Below are 21008 nucleotides of genomic sequence, written 5' to 3'. Positions count from 1 at the left end.
TGGGCTGACCCGCTACCTTTTGACCAAGTCAAATGGGCCGACCTTTTCATCGAAATGGGCCTTGTTGGGTCGTGCCACATTTTGACGTATCATAGGCGCCTTCGGTCCATTGAGTGGATGACATCTGTCCCAACGGTGAGCCGACACGTGGTTCCTTTGGCCATTAAGAATTTTACACGTGGAAAATCCCCATTGGTCGGGGCTGTTAACGGGTTATCGGATCCAAACCGGAACCCGACAGCTTAATGGCGACCCGTTATGGTGGATGCCACATGTTGGTCACCCTTGACGAAAGCACTTCTATGACGCGCGATTTATCGTCATGGAAGTGGACACTTCCGTGATGATAATTTTGATAATGTCATGGAACACTTCTATGACAGCACATGTATGACTATCTTGATTCTGTCATAAAATCATCATGGATGTACATGCATGACAGAAAACGTGACCTACTGTGATGTCATGTATCATCACAGAAGTGTAATTTTTTTGTAGTGTATGTTGTAATGTTAAGTGGCCTGCCGTCATGACATGATGGCTGGATCCACGAGATTTCCACGTTAACGTAAAATTCGCAGAGATAGCCTACAAGTTACAGGTGACAATGGCAACCGTACATGGAGGACCCTGACAAGGAGAAGGTGTACTTGGTGCAGGACGAGTTATAATGTGTCACGACAGAATTTCTGAACTTGGTGTCACGACAACATTTTTGAAATGGCCGCCACAACAATGTTATCTGAAATTGCTGCCACGACAACTATTTTGAAACGGTTGCCACGACAATGAAATATTGGCCGTCACGACGCTTCAACTGGAGATTGAAGATGCTCACGGAGATTCCCGACGCCCAGGGCTATAACATATCATGCCTTTATGAATTTCCTAAGATGTTTATCCCTTTGTTGTTTGCACCCTTTGATTCTACAGTACTCAATTATTAGGGTGATCTCTCACAGTAAATATCAAGTTAAAAGGTGCACTTCCTAGTGTTGCAACCGTTTATAACACGCAGCGTTCCGGATTGCGTCATGTCCACATGAGTACAAACGGGGCGTGAAGGTGTACGACGAGCGAGGTCAGACCAAGCAAGCAGATAACACTCGGTTGTCTTAAAGTTATGGCAGAATCGTTCTAGGCTCAGAGCACAAAGCATCGAAAGATGAACAAGAGTCATATGGAGATATGATCGACAATAGTTTGCCTACCTGTCAAAATTCCCGTGATCAGTGATGTCCACATCAATGACTGAGAACTATATTTGGATCTTAAATCACTCACTATCAATTATGAGAGATATTGATTTGAGTGGGAACACAATTATGTATTAATTAAGTTTAATCACTCGTGCAAATTAATTATGAATAATGTCTATGTGTAGTTTGTATTATAGTTGTAGAATTATGGCTCACAGTTCCACCTTTGTTGTTGAAATTGGTTGACTGCTAATTATCTGGTTGAATCTTTATGATTGAAAGGATCGCCCTCTAAAAGTGCCAAGAAGGATTTTGTCCTACTTCATACTTACAATATTCTCCTGCTAATGCTATGGATGATGAGACTCACGTCCTTCAGTTAGAATTGCATTATGACCTGCTTGCTTCCGAGAAACCCAAACTTCAAAATGTTTGGGATAGTAATGTGATATTCTTGGAACTAAAAATTATTTTTAGAAACAAAAAATATTAAAAGATATGTGATATCTAAAGTAGTGTTTTGTTTGCAAGATCTAGTGAAGAGTTCAACTATGTTTAAGACTGATATGTGTACGATCCGGAAGAACGTCAGTCATGAGTTGATGGTGAGAACTTAAAGAGAAAGAACAAAACCAAAGGATGTAATGAGACTTACATGCCTAGGGAAGTTCGAGGCTTGTGACACTCTTAAAAAGTTAGATGATTCTTCTGTTGAGTGGGAGAAATATTGAAATTAAAACTATAAAAAATTTAGAGGCGGAAAGAAAAGAAGACTGGAATGTCCAACTCAAGTATGAATGCCATACAAGTTATAAGATGTAGAGAAAATTGGTCAAGTAAAGTGTGACTCTTGAGAATTGTGATTTAATTGTTAAATACTAAATTCTTCGGAAATTGGAGTTAAAGGTTGCACAAGAATACCGACTCGATTGCAAGTTGTTGTGAATCGATGCAAGAATTACTACGGACTAATGACCAACAAATTAATGAGGTTAAAATATGTGTTGAAAATTTTGTAAAAGTTATGATAGTTTTTCATCAACATATTACCTATGAATTTATTATCATAATTCATTTTAGAGTTTTGTACACTCGAGTCCATTGCATAGAAGTTGCAAGGAGTTTGTTCATAAGAGAACGATAGTTTTTCAATGTAATAATTAAAAGAGCTATACACCTATTATGAATAGGATGTAAGTTATGAATATTGATGATAGAATTGAGCATCCATAACACTGACGCTAAATGTCGCAAGACTAAAAGAATACCACATATGTGTGGCACTGCATTTAGTCACACTGAAGAAACCCGCATGGAGAAATTCCATAGTGATGGATTTTGTAGTCTTATGATTATGAACCATCTGACACTTGCAACTTTCGTCCAAAGAAGTGAAGTAAACAAAAATACCGTTCACAAGCCATAAAGAATGAGCAGCAAAAATAAATTGGAAATATGCATATTGATGTATGTAGTTCAATAAGTGTTGTCGCAAACAGTGGATTTATCCATCTTCAAGGATGACTCAAGTAGATATTTTTATTTACTAATTGAGACATAAATCTGGATCTTTTGAAATGTTTCAAAAAGATTTCATTAAAAAGTAGAAATTATTGTAACAAGAAAATTGTGTTTCTGCAATTGGATTACAGAACACAATATTTGAGTTACAACTTTAGTGAATGTCTGATGAGCTATAAAAGAATTTTTTAGCTTGCACCTTCTAGAAACACAACTAAGAGTAGAGTGTTTTGAGTAGATGTAATCAAGCTATGTATGACATGGTGAGACCAGAGATGACATTGATTGTTCCGCCAATATACATTTAATGTGATGCTTTAGAGGCTATTGCTTTTTACACTGTAAAGAGTGCCATCAAATTTGCTGAAATAAGTGCTACTTTGTAGGTTATCCCAAATGGTTGGGTATTCCGCTATCACTATGTCGAGGCAAAGTGTTTTGTCACAGAGGGCGGAAATTTTGAAGAAATATTTTCTGCAAAAGAGTAAGTGGGAGGACAGTGCAATTCGACGAGATTACAGAATCTTCGTGATCAGGTCAAAGAAAAGAAATGCTAGAAGTAGTCCTAAAATTTCTTAATGCGAATGATACAGAAGCCTCAACATAAGATACAGAGACTTTGGTCGAACATGCAACTGAACTATATAGGTTGGAAAATTCATACAGACCTTCAGGGTGTTCAGACGAAATATTGTTGAAACAAACAATGAACCTATGATACACAGAGAAGCGTTGATGGCCCTTGACTCCGGAATTGGCTATACACCAAAATAATCTGAGATAGTAATACACATAATTCAAGTTTAGAGCTTGATAGACCCTCTGAAAGACTTAAATTCTAAAGTATAGTGATGGATCTATAAATTGACAAAGATAAAAATGTTTTATAATGCTTGACTTGTTGCAAATAGTTTATGACAAGATCAAGGAGTTGATTATGACAAGATTGTCTTATCATAATCAGTTCGGATTAAACCACAATTACTAAATATTTCAGTTATGAGATATAACAGATGGATGTCAAAATGATTCCCATGAGATGGAAATAGAACCAAGGTTGTATATTTGATACAGTCCAAGGTAATCTTCTCGATCCAAAGGATGCTAGTAAGTATGCAAACTTCAAGAGATCCAGTAATGATCTGAAGCAAGCATAGTGGAGTTGGAATCTTTGTTTTTATGAACTAATCAAATAATATGATTTCATCGATAGAAACAAAGATACTTGTATTTACAAGAAAGTAAGCGGGAGCATGATAATTTTTCTAAACACTACGTGTGCATGACACATTGATTGGAAATTATATACATTTCTTGACACAAATTAAGACTTTATTGAAACTATTTTTTCAATAAAGTACTGATGCAATATAGCCCTTGTATTTGGAATTATAATCTATGAATATATTAGTGTCTAATCATGGCTTAGCCAAAATACATATTGACAAAGTACTTAAATAGTTTGTATGAAAAATGCCAAGAAGAGTTTCTTGTCAAAGTCAGATGGAAGGAGTTCTTAGCAAGAATCAGTATCTTGAAATACTAATGAGTGAAATACATGATTTCAATCACACTTGTGTTAATTCCATGGTATGTAAATAACTAGATATGTCCAAGTACTCCAAGTAAGTTGTGAGTAAAGTTACTAGAAAGGTCAAATTATTGATCATTGGACAATAGTGGAAATGTTGTTGACTACTGACAACATGTTTCTCGCATACGGAGAAAATGAAGAGATTGGTATAAGGAGTTTACATCAATACATGCTTGATACAAGTAGTACATCGACAAAAATGTTCAATCGGTGCTCCAAGCGAATTTCGATTTCAATTAAATGATTTATGGTTGCATAGTAAGTTGGAATTGGTCCAAGTAAGTTACTGTGGTGAATACTATAATAGAAGGCTAAGTATATTTTCGCTTTAGAAGCAACATAGAGGGTGATGAATCAAAGGTTCATTTATGAATTTAGTATGGTTTCTAGATGATTGTGCAAACAGAAAAATGTTCTCATATAGTGTTCTATGGCACAATCTAAGGAATGAAAGGTCTTGCCAGTGATTCAATGTATACTAAGCTTGCTTCACATAAATTATGAATTTATGTGAAAGCATGATGGATGCATTGAAATGCAAATGATACACACGGATCTGAAGTTGTCATTTTTGATAGGGCGAAGTCTATACCACAAGCAAAGCATGGACGGACACCGGATTGCCATTGATGTAAAAGTTAAAAGTGCTAACTAGATTATTGACTCTAGTGCAAGTGGGAGACTGTTGGAAATATGCCCTAGAGGCAATAATATTTGTATTATTATATTTTCATATTCATAGTTAAGAGTTTATATTCTATGTTATAACTGCTATGATCCTGGAATATGCGATTCAGTGGAAAACTCATATGCATGTATGGAATGATAAATGATAAATAAAAGGTTCCTAGTGTCGCCTCTAAGACTAGCTCAAGTGTTGTTGGTGATCAAATTTTCCGGATCTTAGAATATCGTTAAGTGTAACGATAGTCCTAAAACAACATTGAGATTATGACGTTGAAAGAATGATCATATTGAATCGACCCAATCTTGTTTATTATCAGTTGAGTTAATATCGTCTGCATTCAATAGTAGCACGGCGATCATAATGACAGCTTATAGGTTCGTAGGAAAGTTTGACAAATGATCGGATAGCTCGAGAGTGGGATTTGCTCCTCCAATGATGGAGAGATTTTCTTAGGGCCCTCTCAGTGTGACTACATCAATCATCATCTGGCCAGACACACGTGACTTCATCACGGGGATGCCGGAACACAATAACGAGAAAGAAGAACAAAACTGGTAAAGAGGATTTCGGTATAACAAGCATAATGATGACTCGAGAGGATATCGATGCATCCCGGATTTTGTGAAGTATCGTGAAGCAAAGGGAACATCACATGATAACCAAAGGTTCACTCAAATATCATTCATGTGCTCATAGGGACCGATACGGACGTCCACGGTCCTGTTGCCGGTTATTGAAGAAACGGTTTCCTTCATGTCTATGGGTTGTCAAACCTACGAGGCCACAAGGTTAAGGCAATCACGATCTGTTGGGTGTTAGTGGGACGGGAGCCATGATAATATATTTGTGGAATTGTTTCATGAATATTCAGAATAGTTCCGAGAGGATCCGAAAGCGTTTCGGGGTCACCGGAAGGGTTTCAGAGAGTATCGGGTATATATAGGTGGAAAATATTTCTAGAAATGTTAAATTATATATAAAATTATCTAGAGGTATTTACAACATTTATATATTTAATTTAATATCAATGGGTCCAAAAAGGCAAGTGGTGGAGAAGGAATTGGGCCACTAAGGCCCAATAGGGGAGGCGCCCCTTTCTCTCTTGAGGGAGGCCGAATTGGGGTGGGGGAAGGATTCCTCCTCCCCCCTAAGGCCGGCACACCAAGGAGGAATCCTTTCTCCTTGGTGACAGCCCTCCCTCTCCCCTCAAACCTATATATACTAGAGGATTTCCACCAATTTGACACACAAGTTTTGGAGCCTCCTCTAGTTCTTCTAGTTCATGTTCTAGTTGGTTTTAATTGACTAATTAGAGCGTGGATAATCTTCTTGTCCTCACAATTAGAAGCTCAATGTGGTTCTAATCTCCTCCCTCTAATTCTCCGACGACGATTACCTCTGGATGGTGAAGCGCCGCTGGATCGTGAAGGCTACACGCTTGCAATCAAGTGGAGAGGCCATGCTTTTGGTCTTCGGTTCGAGGGATCGTTCATGGGCGGTACGAGGGATCGTTCATCGACCGTTCGAGGGACACCAAGTATGATCTACACCGACACGTTCTTCTTCCGCTGCAACTTGGTGACGGTAACGATCGTAATCCCAACCTGTTATGCACCCTCCTATTGATCATGTGTGATCGTAGGCGCGATTTTTTTTGTTTTCTACTACGTTTCCGAACAATCGCCTCCTTCTTGGAGGCGCTAACGACGTCTCGGCGTTGTTCTCCTTCCTGAAGGTGTTGTCTTGTTTGCTCGCGACATCTTCGGTTCTGGATCTAGAGAAGCTGGTCATCTTGTTGTTGGTTTGGGCTACTTCTCAGGATGGCGAATTTAGTTTTTTTTTCTGTTTGAGCCGAGCATCCCATGTCTCTCTGCTCCGGGCAACATGTTCACGCCTCTTGTGTCTGTGCCATGTGTTGTATCACCTTTTATACTCTCACTAATATCTTTTATCAATAAAAAGATACGCAAGTTTTGCGTATTCGTGAAAAACCAAAGGCGGCGGAAGCTTGATCCATATTGCACAACCATAAAAGCCAAAATCTAGAATATGATGTGTGTAAGGTATATGTCATGTAAGATTGATGTTGAACCACTAAAATATGTAGGACCCTGCTAAGTGCCATACGTTAGGTACGAGCACATGCAACTCCAAATGTTTTCGACCGCAAGTTTAGTGACGTGAAGATAGCAACGTTCGTGCTTTATTTTTTTTGACAGAAACTTGCCGTGTGTCACTAGAAATTGTCAACAATGCATGTCTGGAATTGACATAAAAAACATCAGGACCGGAGTGCCAACCGCCTTACGTGTAGTCACTTGTCATTTTATGTATGCTAGATGCAATTTGTATGGATTCGAGGATAAGAAGTGGGGTCAAATTAGGCGATCTCGCTTGAAGATGCTTTGATCGGGGATATTTTTTTTAACACAGTATTGACAACGGACCCGGGATCTGGATCATAGGGTTTGATGATTTGCCCGGTTGTCTCAGTGGCTAGTGAACGTGGCCCCACCTGTCAATCCCAGGGGTGGGGCAAATCATCAAAGTTAGAAGTAAAGTGTGGGTTAATATCGAATTTCTCTGCTCTGTCCACGCCGCCGGAACCCTTCCGCAGGCAGAAGCTCCTCCTCAGCCCGTCTGCTTGACTGGCGCGGAGTGGAGGGCAGATCCAGCCGGACTGACGATTCTAGGAGCTTCGAGGATGAGGAGCTGGGCTAACCGCCCCCACTCATCCCTTCTCGCCTCTTTCCTCGCGGCCTCTTGCCTTCTCGTGGCCGGATCGCCTCAGGTACATCTCTATCACTGTTACCCCCTCTCCTCTGTTGCTGGATTCTGGATTTGTACGCGCAATTCTTGGTTCGCCAGCTGTTACGATGCAAATGGGTACCTTTTTCGTGTAAAAATCAGTCTTTAAACCGCTCAAATTGAGCAAGTTAGGAATTTTGGGGTGAAATATAGAGCTTTGTTCTGTTTTGTGGGCGGCCTGCGAACCCTAGTATTTCGTACTACAGAGTCCAGACCATGTCACTAGTGTGAGGCATGTGGTTCGTTCTGGACGCTGCTCTGTAAGGTCCAAGCCATCTTTGTATCATCCGGGTGATTATTGTGTCGGTCCTTGCAAGCATCTTTGCTACTGTTTGGGTTTGGAGGCTCAACGCTATGCACACAAAGCGTATATAACCTTGTTTTGCATGAAGAATTTGCTCTGTGACACGTGGAACGCTTGCAATTGACAATTTGTTAAATCAATAGGGGTAGTCCAAATCTTATGCAACGCAAAAGCTAGTTTTATTGTGCATTTTGGGGGGGGGGGGGGGGTGTTATGGGGGCTATACCCATAGTCCAGACGTTTCAGCTGAATGTTCATGAAATCTGAGTTATTGGCAATGCCATATTGTCACCATACTTCCTCGATCTGGCCAGACTAGCAATATTTTTATGCCTTCCATGAATTCTTTCTAGAAAAATGTTACACCCTTAGGGTTCTATGTATATAAACTTTGCTGAAAATTTTGTCTGGAGATGTTATCATCTTTACGAATATTCAGATATTAAAGGTGTAAGCATGTCGTAGCCTACCCAAAGACACATGTTTACGTATTAGACTTACTAGTTGTCTTTGATGTTAAGGTGAATACCTGACTTCCCTGGTCTGACTAATTTGGATTGTTTTTTATGATCTAGGAATTGCATGAAGCATCTGGATCCAGGTACTAGACTTAAGCTCGCAAACCAGTTGCTACAGATGAAATTATGAATGTTTTATTCCGGGCATGTCACACAAGAAATGTCACTCATGTTTTTCTCTCTGTGTCCATGGCAATACAAATAAGGTCCTTACCCAGATCTTTCTTAAGTAATTCATTACTTATAACCTGTTAGAGCTTCTCTAAGGAGGAGTACCCGTGGCCAGGAGACACCAAAGGGCTGACCAGACGTCAGTGAGGAGGCCCTGTAACTGGCACAGATCATAAGATAACAGGGGTATAGGTCATCATTTATGGAAAACTATTGATAACTTGTTTGTACATGATCTCATAGCCTTGTAATATGCAAGACATATACCTAACATATGGAAACTAAGCATACTCATATACTAACTGGACTGTTAACTTGACACAGGAAACTACTCAAACTTGACCAACTTAACTTTATACCACACTAGATGATCCAGATACTTCTCTTATTCTGATCCAAAAGGCAAGGGGCCTAATTGCTCCTTTGCTGCATCCTTTTCCTGCTACTGGCTGGGCCCTGTGGGCCAGCGGTAAGGAATTTCCCACATAACATAATCTTAACACAGGAACACTATAGACAGACTTGTCGACTCATGGGATGTTAAAATGTTCTATGTAGAATCTTGGGACACAATACTGAAGAGTTGTGTGTTTTCACTTGATGCCAGAATTCTTCATCAAACAAAGCCACACACACATGAGATGCATTGTTCAAGGGAAAGGAGCCGTGCAGCTTGGAAAGCTGTTGATGAGGTAGGACATGCAATGTGATTGCTCACTGCATTGGTGCATCCATAATGACATTGCAGGTTAAACACTCTCTTTATGCAGTACTTGATGCCCTTTGTGGAGAAGGAGAAATATGAACTCCCAAGCAAATGCAGGCTTCGTCCTGAAAATGACATGTTTCGGGAACAAGAGCAACATAAGATCCATTTTGATGTTAATGAGTGGCGTTGTGGCTTCTGCAAGAAATCATTTCGAGCAGAAAAATTTATCGATCAGCATTTTGCAAACCGGCACAATAATTTGTTGGATAATGTACGTTCTCACTTTCTATTATCATTGCGCCCATTTATTAATTCCTTAAACAAGTAAATCTGGTACATATGTGTTTACTTAGTAATAATTTTATATACCCTATGCAGTTTTCAGCACAAGTATGATGTTCCTCTTTTTAGGTCTGTTATTTTCGTTCCTCAAAAAAACAGATGCAATGCTAAATAAGATGAATCTATGACATTTCTTGGCCATGCACTTGATGTTCTCATATTAACAAGTTAACTTGTTTGATATATGTTGGTGAATTCAACTTTGTGTACTTATTACCCCCTCTGATCCAAAATAAGTGTCGCAGCTTTGAACTAAGGTTAGTATCTTGAATTGTTTCCTTAGACTCAAGGAAGATGCTTGGCAGATCTTTGTGAAGCACTTCACTGTGATCTGACAATGGAGTTCAAGAAACCAAAGAGTAAATGCAATGCTGCTGCAGCTGCAAGGAACCGTCATCTTTGTGAGGTTCTTATTATTTTGTTTGAACTGCCCTAAAAGATTGCCACTCTTGTAGGCTTGTTGCATTTTTTTTTACCAATGGAAAAGCTAGTCAAATTTGGTTGTTGTACCTGCCTGAACGTAAACACTAGAAGATGATCATGACACATTATGAGAACTATAAAAGATTGCCACATATTTCCTTGGCTTTGTTAATTTTGTTGATATTTGGTTGAAAATAATAGGCGCGATATATGCCTATGTAGATAGCATTTACAGCGGTATTTACAATGGCAATATTGAACTCCCTTTTACTTCTGCTAACAGAACCTTGCGGACAGTTGCTTTCCTATTAATCAAGGGCATTCTGCCAGCCGTCTTCATGGTGAGTGCTGGTTTAATGCAATGATCCTGTATTCATAGTTCTCCCAGGTGGGCTTCTTGCTGATACAGCTGTTTTGCAGAATTTTTCTTGCGCCAATTCTGTGATGCTCATACTTGCAATGGGGGCTCCAAACCTTTCCCTAAAGGTGGCAGGGTGAGCAATTTTTAACCTAATTTTTTTGTTTCGAGTATTAATTTTGAGCTCTATTAAGCTTCATAGTAGCCAGTTGAGCTTCATTTGATAACGTTTTATAAAGTTGTCTTATGCAGAGCTTGTTGTTGTGTTATTAAGCTTTAAGATTTCTTCCGTAAGATAAAATCGTTCATTTTCATATGCCATAAACCTTCAGGTTACTATGTTGTATAATTTTTTGAATGACTTTAATCTACATTGCTTTCACTGCAATTTGAGATTCTTAAACTATAGCATAACATTACACATTCAACATGTTTTTTGTCGATGAAAAAATATATCCATTTGCATTTGAACAAAACAATTCGCTTCTGTCTTTATAAGCAGAAAAAAAGAAACCTTCCGACTTAGTGTTAACTTTTACCCCATTGTGCAGAAACAAACAAACAGATTCTACCTGGCTCTCTGCATCTTGACGATGCTGCTTTTGCCTGTGTTCTATCTCATAGTATTTTTACACCAGAGGTTTGTGGTATTTACTTTTATGTATAGGACCTTTTGTTAATACCTTGGGAAATTTCCAGCACTGTATCTCATATTTGTTGTGCAGGGAAATGAAGAAAGGAGATCAAGTTTTCAAACGAATTGGAAAAACCGTGCACAAGAAAAAGCCGTCTTAGTTGTAAGATCCCTTGCTACCTGTTGAGTATATTGTGTACGTGTATATGTGTGTAGGGCCCACCTCCTGTTTCCTTGTATAGTTGAGGTTGTGGCCCACCTCTGTACTTATATATACGTGCCTGGTGCACCGATCAATACATCGCGATTGCATAGCCATAACTTGTCCTTCTACATGGTATCTATCGCAGCAAGATCCTAACCCTAGCCGCCGCCGCCGCCGCCGCCGCCGCTGCGCCTCCGCGCCGCCGCCGCCGCCGCTGCCTCACGCCGCCGTCACCAGCCGCCGCCGCCGCCCTCCCCTAGGCCGCCGCCGCCGCCCCTGGTCACCGCCGCCTTCACCCGCCCGCCCCGCCCGCCGCCGCCGCCGCCTCCTGTCCCGAGGCCGCCGCCGCCGACGCACCGCTTCCGCTCCCTCCCTTTCCCGCGTCGCACCTCTCTCCCATCACCACCTGCGCCGCCCACCCCCCTCCCTCCCAACCCGCGCCGCTCCCTCTCCCTCTCGGTAACTCGCGCCGTGCCCCATCCCGTTCATCGCCGTCATCATGGGCTCCTCCTCCTCTACAGTCTCCAACCCGTTCGCTGGTCCCGACGTCACCCTCGTCCGCGACCTTAATATCCATGAGCGCGTCCCGGTCAAGCTTGACCACACCACCGCCTCCTACTCCGCGTGGAAGCGGTACTTTTCGCTCGTGTTCCGTGAGTACCTCCTTCACGGCCACGTGGACGGCACCGTGGACTCCGCGCTCATGATCCATGACGAGGAGTGGATGATCCTCGACGCCACCATCATTCGCTGGTTCTACCTCACCATCTCCAGCGACACCTTCCACACCGTGGTGAACGACGAGGACGACGCCCATGCGGTCTGGACCAAGCTCAACGGCCTCTTCACCGACAATCGGCTGCAGCGCAAGGCCCTCCTCTATGGTGAGTTTTACGGGTGCCAGCAACTTGACTCGTCCATCGATGATTTTTGCATGCGTCTCAAGAAGCTCGCCGATGAGCTCCGAGATCTGGGGGAGAAGATCGGCGACGAGCTCCTCATCAGCACCCTCTCCGGCGGCCTCAACGAGGACTTCGGGAACGCCGCCTCCAACCTCACCCTTATCCCGGAGCCCACCTTTGGCAAGGTGGTCGCGTACCTCAAGCTGGAGGAACGCCGGATGCGGGCGGCCAGGACGCGCGCCACCCACACCGCCCTCGTTGCCGGCACACGTGGGGGTTCAGCCCCACCACCGTCTCGCCCGACGCCGCCCCCGCAGGCGGCGCCCGCCTTCCCGCCAGGCTTCCCGCCCGCCCCACCCGCCCTCTTTCCGCCGCCCCAGCCGGCGGGCAATGGGGGAGGCCGTCGCGGCGGCCACCGGGGTGGCCGCAAGCAGGGAGGCGGCGGCGGCGGCGGTGCTCAGGGAGGAGCGCCACGCCAGCAGCAGCCGGCTCCTCAGCCGGCGGCCCCGTGGTACGCCGGTCAGAACCCGTGGACCGGCGTCGTCCACGCCTATTCTATGCCGGTTCCACGGGCTCCTACTCCGGGTCTTCTCGGCACTCGGCCTCCGTCACACCAGGCGTATTACGCCGCGCCGCAGCCCTATGCGGCATCCTACGGGCAACAGCCGCCGCCAGGCGGGCCGCCGCCGCCGCCCCTGACGTCTGCGCCGTCTCTTCCGCCGGTGCCATGGGACCCGGCTCTCCTGGCGGCTCTCCACACCGCCCCTTCCCCGTCCAGCTACACCGGCGGCGGCGATTGGTACATGGACAGTGGCGCCACCGCTCATATGGCGGCGTACCCCGGTAACCTCCATACTGCCCACCCTGTCCACACCTCCAACCGCATTACCGTCGGTGACGGTTCCTCTCTTTCTATCACCCATATTGGACATACATATTTTCCGTCTAACTCTACCCCTATATCCATGTCTAATATTCTTGTTTCTTCTGATCTTATCAAAAATCTCGTTTCCGTCCGTTCTCTTACACGTGAAAATCCGGTGACCGTTGAATTTGACGACTGTGGTTTTTCTGTTAAGGACGCTCGCATGCGGATGGTGCTCCACCGATGTGACAGCCCCGACGAGCTCTACCCGGTTCACTCCGCCGCCTCCACCACTTCCGCCGCCCCTGTCGCTCTCGCCACCGGAGTGGATCTCTGGCACGCTCGCTTGGGTCATCCTAATCATGCCACCCTTCGCCACATACTTCGGAGTTTTTCTTTCACGTGTAATAAGAACGAGGATCACTCGTGTCATGCATGCCGTCTTGGCAAACATGCTCGTCTTCCGTTTAGGGCTTCTTCCTTTGTTGCATCGTACCCGTTTGAGTTGATTCATAGTGATGTTTGGACATCTCCTGTTGCAAGTAATACGGGCTTTCTTTATTACCTTGTTATCCTTGATGATTTTTCGCATTATGTGTGGACCTTCCCGTTGCGCCGCAAGTCGGACGTTATCTCCACTCTTGTCGGTTTCTACTCTTATGTCCGCACGCAGTTTGGCCGGCCCATTCTTGCGTTGCAGACAGACAACGGGAAGGAATTTGACAACACCGCTGTTCGCGATCTTCTCGCCACACATGGCACGATTTTTTGTCTCACTTGCCCGTACACCTCGCAGCAGAACGGTCGTGCTGAGCGCATCCTTCGCACTTTTAATGACTGCGTTCGGACTCTTCTCTTTCACGCCAATGTGCCTCCGCGCTTTTGGCCTGACGCTCTAGCCACCGCTTCCCTCCTCATAAACATCCGTCCATGTCGTACTCGCGGGAACTTTACACCTCACCACCTTCTCTTCGGTGCACCCCCCTCTTATGAAGGGCTTCGCATTTTCGGCTGCCTGTGCTACCCTAGCATCGCTGCCACTGCGCCTCATAAGCTCGCACCCCGCTCCGTCGCCTGCATCTTTCTCGGCTACCCACCTAACACTAAGGGCTACCGCTGCTACGATCCAGTCTCTCACCGTGTTTTCACCTCCCGACACGTTTACTTTGATGAGATGGTCTTCCCGTTTCAGCAGCAGGCACCCCTCGTCGTCTCGTCACCGCCGGCCACCGGCGGCCCATCGACGACCTTGTCAGGTGGACGAGCACGCCTGGTTCGTGGACCGCCTCCGGGCTTTGGCGGTCCACGGGCCCTACTGCCGGCGCCCTCCACGGCCGGCCCTGCCGTTGCGGCCGGCGCCCCGCCTTCACCCGCCGCCCCCGACTCGGGCGCCGCGGGGTCGGGCGCCTCCTCCGCCGCCCCGACGCCGGCCGCCTCGCCGGCCGCCTCGCCGGCCCCGTCGCCGGCCGCCTCGCCGGCTCTATCACCGGCCGCGACGCCGGCTGTGACGCCGGCCTCCTCGCCGGCCACCTCGCCGGCCGCCTCGCCGGCAACGGTGGCCCCGTCCGGTCCTGCCACCCGTGCTCGCGCCGGCATTCACTGCCCGAGCCTCCGCTACTCGCGTGACGAGTACGTCCTCGCCGCCTCTGCCGCGGAGCCGTCACCCATTCCTGCGTCCGCCCGCGCCGCCCTCCGTGATCCTCACTGGCTTGCGGCGATGCAGGAAGAGTTCGACGCTCTCCAACGGAACCGCACCTGGACTCTGGTTCCCCGGCCTCCTCGCGCCAACGTCATCACCGGCAAGTGGGTCTTCCGTCATAAGACCCGCTCAGACGGTTCACTTGAGCGCTACAAGGCTCGCTGGGTGGTCCGCGGTTTTCGCCAACGCGCTGGAGTTGATTTCACGGAGACGTTCGCCCCGGTTGTCAAACCGGGCACGATCCGCACTGTCCTCCAGCTCGCCGTTTCTCGCGGCTGGCCCGTTCACCAGATGGATGTCTCCAACGCCTTCCTCCACGGCCATCTTGAGGAGCAGGTGTTTTGTGAGCAACCCACCGGTTTCGTCGACGCCTCATTCCCCGGCCATGTGTGCCTGCTGTCGCGCTCTCTTTACGGGCTCAAGCAGGCACCCCGCGCCTGGTACCAGCGGATTGCCGGGTTTCTTCAGACACTGGGCTTCAGCGTCACTCGCTCAGATGCCTCACTATTTGTCTATCGCCACGGTGACACGACTGCATATTTGCTGCTTTACGTCGACGACATCATCCTGACAGCCTCCTCCGCAGCCGTTCTTCAGCAGATTACTCTCCGGCTGCGTGACGAGTTCGCTATCAAGGACCTGGGTGCTCTCCATTATTTCCTTGGCATTGAGGTCGTTCGGCGTCCGGACGGTTTCTTTCTTCATCAACAGAAGTATGCCCATGAGCTTCTTGAGCGCGCTGGCATGCTCAACTGCCATCCGGTTGCTACTCCTGTTGACACGAAGGCCAAGGTTTCTGCTCTTGCGGGTTCGCCTGCGTCGGATGCTCCGTTCTACCGGTCTATTGTCGGCGCCCTCCAGTACTTGACTCTCACCAGACCGGATCTTCAGTATGCTGTCCAGCAGGTGTGTCTCCACATGCACGCCCCTCGTGACTCTCACTGGACTCTCGTGAAGCGGATCCTTCGCTACATCCGCGGCACGATGTCCCTTGGGTTGACACTCACGGCGTCCACTTCTCTGGAGATGGTGGCTTACTCTGATGCAGACTGGGCCGGCTGCCCCGACACTCGTCGGTCCACCTCTGCCTACTGAGTCTACCTCGGTCCTTCCCTCGTCTCGTGGTCGTCCAAGCGACAACCCACGGTTTTGCGCTCTAGCGCGGAGGCTGAGTACCGAGCTGTGGCCAACGCTGTCGCCGAGTGCACCTGGCTTCGACAGTTACTTCAGGAGCTACATCACGATGTCTCCCAGGCTACAGTTGTCTACTGCGACAACGTCTCTGCGGTGTACCTCTCCGCCAACCCCGTTCATCATCGCCGGACGAAACACATCGAGCTGGACATTCACTTTGTGCGCGAGCAGGTGGCTCTTGGACGCATGCGGGTTCTCCATGTGCCGACTGCTCAGCAGTTCGCTGATGTGATGACGAAGGGACTGCCGACTTCCACCTTTGAGGAGTTTCGTTCCAGTCTCTGCGTCACTGGCGCCGCTTCGACTGCGGGGGGGTGTTGAGTATATTATGTACGTGTATATGTGTGTAGGGCCCACCTCCTGTTTCCTTGTATAGTTGAGGTTGTGGCCCACCTCTGTACTTATATATACGTGCCTGGTGCACCGATCAATACATCGCGATTGCACAGCCATAACTTGTCCTTCTACACTACCCATTACCCAAGCTCCTAGAGATGAACCCACCATTTTGCTCTTGGTGCCAATTAGCTATGCATGTCATGTTGTCTCTTCATATGTCTCTCTTCCTTTCTCCTTCATGACTCAAGTTCCTTCAACATATATATTGTTTGGATCGTCATTTATGTTCAAGCAAAATGTGTTTGTGTTACCCCAGAAGCGGGCTATTGCTCTTGAGTGCGATTTTATTTGTAGCTTCCTCCTCCCCCGAGCCGCTCCCGCGAGCGACCTTGGGGGCAACCCCAGCTTCCTCCTTCCCGTCCCCTCCTCCCGGCCTTCCTCCCCTGCCGCCACCATGACGCGCCGCCGGGCAAAGCCTGGCCGACGTGGGTGGCGGCGGGGAGTCTCTCCCTCGGCGTGGTCGGCTGCTGGCGTCGGGTGGCCGCGGGCCCGGCTGCGCGGCGCTGGGAGCGCGGGACGGTGGCGGCATGGCATGGCGGCGGCGTACCGGCGACTTGGGGCCTGGATGGCGCGTGGCGGCTGCGATGGGTCTTCTCCTGGTGGCGGCGCGTGGGGTGGCTTGGGCCAGATCCGGCCGGATCCGGTGCCGGCGGCTCGTCCTTAGGCGGGGGCTGTGGGCGGCATTGGCCACGGCCGGCCTCTCCCTGTCGCAGGTAGGGGTCGCGGTGTGGTGATGGTGGTGGTGGTGGGGTGGACTAGGGCGGGGCGGGCGGCGTATCGTGTTGCAGGCGGCGCTTCCTGGTGCCACGGGCTGCGCTTGGCCTGGGCCACGGTTGGTGGTTTCCTCTTTGCAGCTCGGTGGAGGTAGCAGCGGCGTGGTAGTGGGGCGGTGCGTGCCCGGCGGCTCTGATGCTTGGAGCTCTCCGGGTTGGGCAATGGCCTGGCGTGGCTGCTGCTCTTGGCGGGTCGGTTGCGGCGGTGGCTGGTTCTCCGGCGTCGGCTCGTTTGTAGGCGGCCCGTTTCGACCTTCGAGCCCTTTCCTCGTCATCCGTACGCAACCTTTGTCGAAGGGTTGGCCCTGCCCCAGTTGTGGTCCATCACTCATCTCGCACCCGACAGCAGGATCGAGCTCGTCTCGCGCCCGGTAGCAGGACTGACCTTGTCTCGCGCCCGGCAGCAGGACTGACCTCGTCTCGCGCCCGGTGCCGAGGACGGGGCGATGGAGGCCAGTTTTGGTCGACCTATTGGGTCTCGGCACTGGGGGCAGCCCAGGGGCGCGAAAGGCGGGTCCTTTCCGCTCGTGTCTTTGGTTGCGGTAGCGGCGGATCTCGGGTGAGATGGTGTCAAGGTCTTGGATGCTGGGGTGGCGGCCTTGGTGGTTGGTCCGGGTGCTCATGGGCAGAGCCCGTGGCTTGGTGCTGCCCGGTTGCCACGATCGTGTGGGCGGCGTGGTAGCCGGTGTGTGGCGTTCGGTGGCGGTGAATGGTGGCCGCGGTGAAAACCTGCTCTATCTTCGGACGGACCGGCGGTGGCGAAGCTCGTTCCCTTCTTGAAGGCGTCGTCGCGGCTCTCATTGCCCATTGTGTTGCTCCAGGGGAAACTCTGATCCTCGGATCGGGCGGTGGCGGCGCTCCGGTGTCGTCTCCTTCCTGAAGGCGCTGCCTTGGAGCCCATGGTTCATCATATGCGGCTCCACCTCTTCACGTAGTGCTAGGGATGGTGTTGCTGTGCTCCGCATCTATGTATCCTGCCTTGGGTGTGTGTGTGGGCGTGTGTTTGTACCTGATGCTGTTGATATATAAAGTGAGGCGAAAGCCTTTTTCGGTAATTTCATTCATGAAACTTTACATGGTGCCTGCCTCTGCTTGTTCTGCAGATACACAAGATCCAACAAGCAGTCATGTGTAATTTTTGAGAGGTTACAGAACATATCTTTTGATGTAAACCGAAACATTGTTGACCGTGACAAATTGCTCCTGGAACTTGGTGCTTACATGACTGTACAGCCAATCTAATGTCAGGAGACTGTTGTACAATATTCAAGAATGGGAAAGGTTAAAGCTATCTCAGTATTGTCGGTGTTACTGGTGCTGTAGATTGTGGGGGTAGCAACATTTACTTTATCTGAGGTGCTATCTATGGTGTTCATAAGAATGTTTAGAGGCTCGTTCATTTGGTTTGATGCCCATATTTCTGGAAACAGCCTTTCGTCCTGCTTTATATAAACGGCGGAATGATACCAGGTGCTGAGGACGAAATTATACCAGCCGATCAAAGAAAAACATGACAACACACGCCAAGCAAGACCAGCAGAACACCAGAAATGCGATGTTGCACGCCACAAGCGTGCCATCAAAAATAGAAGCAGGAGTGGCCGAATTATCACAGCTAAAAGAAACCAATGAAATGACGCCCAACGAACTTGTAACTCCACTCCTGGATGAAACCATGGGGGTTGTGAAGGGAAAGCTCTCATTGGTAGAAAAAGATCCACAACCCCTTGGGGTACCCTGCACTTGGAAGAAAAACTAGGAAAAGGAAGAAGAAAAAAAACATAGCGAAAGTTTTATTTTCCCCGTAAGTAGTAGTTAACGAGGAATATGGAAAAGTGTTTTTCTAAAAATTGCAATAATCTGATGGGCGGATGACGAGGATTGAACCCGTGCATGGTGGATTCACAATCCACCGCCTTGATCCACTTTGCTAAACTTGTTAATCCTGGGTGAAACCATCGGACCACATTTGAATAGTCGTCTCCCTGTTATGCGTAGTCTGGTTTAGTCACACTATTTTATTGTCTTTGCCGAGTCCGAAGGTTCAACGTGATTTAATAATTGAATGGGTAAGCACTTGCGAATAAATGAACTTGCTTAAGTAATATATGTTGAACAAATAGGGTATTTTCTTTCCTCTTTCCTCTCTTCCCCTTTGCCCTCCCATCATCATTGAGAGTCGCATGTGTGTGCTAGGGCTTGACCTGATCCCTGACCTTCTCTGTCGCTGGCCGGAGTCAGAGGAGAGAGGCGTGTGGTCTCCCATGTAAATTGTAGACCTAGGTTATGTCTTCCAGTTGGCGTGTTCAACACCATGCCGTGTCGTTGCTTGCCACAACCGCTTCTGAGCCGCGACATGCGGCTGCTAGACTCACCGTTTGCTTGTTGTTCGTGGAGGTCAATAGTCAACGATGGCTGACCTGGCGAAAGCACCCCCTCAACTTTCTGAACACCGTCTTAGTGGTGGCGTGGGGGGCAACATCTAGTCTTCTTATGTCCTAGGGCTTGTTATTGGCGGTGTTTGTTGTGGGGAAGCTACAACTCAGGTCTATTGGAAATATTGCCCTAGTGGCAATCATGTGATGATGTTGTTTCCTTATGTATTCATGAGTTATTTGTATTGTCCTTGAACATCATCATTGATATGTATCAATAAGTATGTGATATTATATATTGTTTGTGATATTATATATTGTATGATGATTGTTCTAATGGTCCCTAGTTTATAAGGTTATTACGATTTGGTTGATGATTATATTTCCCGAATCGTGAGCATAGGGATTCCAACCCGATAGTATGGACACAGAGATGGGGATCATCGAGTCGGAGAATATTGTCATATGTTAGTCTCAGTACAATGTATATGCCATGTTCTAGACTTACTTACTCATGGTCTAACAAACACTACTCTGTAAGTGGGTAGCTATAAAGCTAGCTTCAGGTTAGTCATGAGACATATTGCGAGACATGGTTGAACAGGATAAGATTTGTGGTCGAGAGAGATATTATCTAGGCCCACTTGAGTAATCATATTCAGAAAAGCATGACCATGCAACTTGAGTTAAGTGTTAACCCAATTTGGGAATATGTATCATGGCTTCGAGAAGAGAGGTCGAGCTATTGAAAGACTGTGGATGTCGCCTAGAGGGGAGGTGAATAGACGCTTTAAAATAATTACGGTTCATGCTTGAACAAATGCGGAATAAAGCTAGCGTTTAATTTGACAAGCACAAAACCTAAACCAACTAGGCTCACCTATGTGCACCAACAACTTATGCTAAGCAAGATAGACAACTAAGTGATAGAAGGATATATGGCATGAAACACTATGGCTATCACAAAGTAAAGGGCTTGGATAAGAGATAACCGAGGCACGCGGAGAGGACGATGTATCCCCAAGTTCACACGCTTGCGGATGCTAATCTCTATTTGAAGCGGTGTGGAGGCACAATGCTCACCAAAATGCCACTAGGTCCACCGTAATCTCCTCACGTCCTCGCAGGCTCGCACAATGCAAGATGCCATGATTCCACTAAGGTACCCTTGAGAGCAGTCACTGAACCCATACAAATGGCAACCCTTGGGGGCGATCACCGAACCCGTACACTTTGGCAAACCTTGAGGGCGGTCATCGGAACCCTTACAAATCGCTCGGGGCAATCTCCAAAACTTAATTAGAGACCCAGAAGCTTGTCCTGGAGC

General features: G+C 47.3%; 1 protein-coding gene across 2 annotated transcripts; it reads left to right on the top strand.

Moving 5' to 3' along the window:
- Positions 1–7498: 7498 nt before the first annotated feature.
- LOC123111747 (uncharacterized) lies at positions 7499–18617 on the top strand. Of its 2 annotated transcripts, XM_044532599.1 has the most exons (10): positions 7499–7793; positions 8690–8715; positions 9411–9495; positions 9574–9783; positions 10138–10260; positions 10561–10618; positions 10698–10771; positions 11187–11275; positions 11361–11432; positions 18410–18617. In XM_044532599.1, the coding sequence occupies exons 1-9, from the start codon at positions 7707–7709 to the stop codon at positions 11428–11430; spliced, it is 822 nt and encodes a 273-aa protein (XP_044388534.1). In that variant the 5' UTR covers positions 7499–7706; the 3' UTR covers positions 11431–11432; positions 18410–18617. The 2 variants fall into 2 exon arrangements, with proteins under 2 accessions (XP_044388534.1, XP_044388535.1); XM_044532600.1 differs by lacking the exons at positions 7499–7793; positions 8690–8715; positions 18410–18617 and adding an exon at positions 8749–9272 and having other exon boundaries at positions 9362–9495; positions 11361–11587.
- The last annotated feature ends 2391 nt before the right edge of the window (positions 18618–21008 follow it).

The sequence above is a fragment of the Triticum aestivum genome, chromosome 5B (assembly GCF_018294505.1).
Source record: "Triticum aestivum cultivar Chinese Spring chromosome 5B, IWGSC CS RefSeq v2.1, whole genome shotgun sequence".
Taxonomy (NCBI): Eukaryota; Viridiplantae; Streptophyta; class Magnoliopsida; order Poales; family Poaceae; genus Triticum; species Triticum aestivum.
This window is presented reverse-complemented; position numbering and strand designations above follow the sequence as displayed.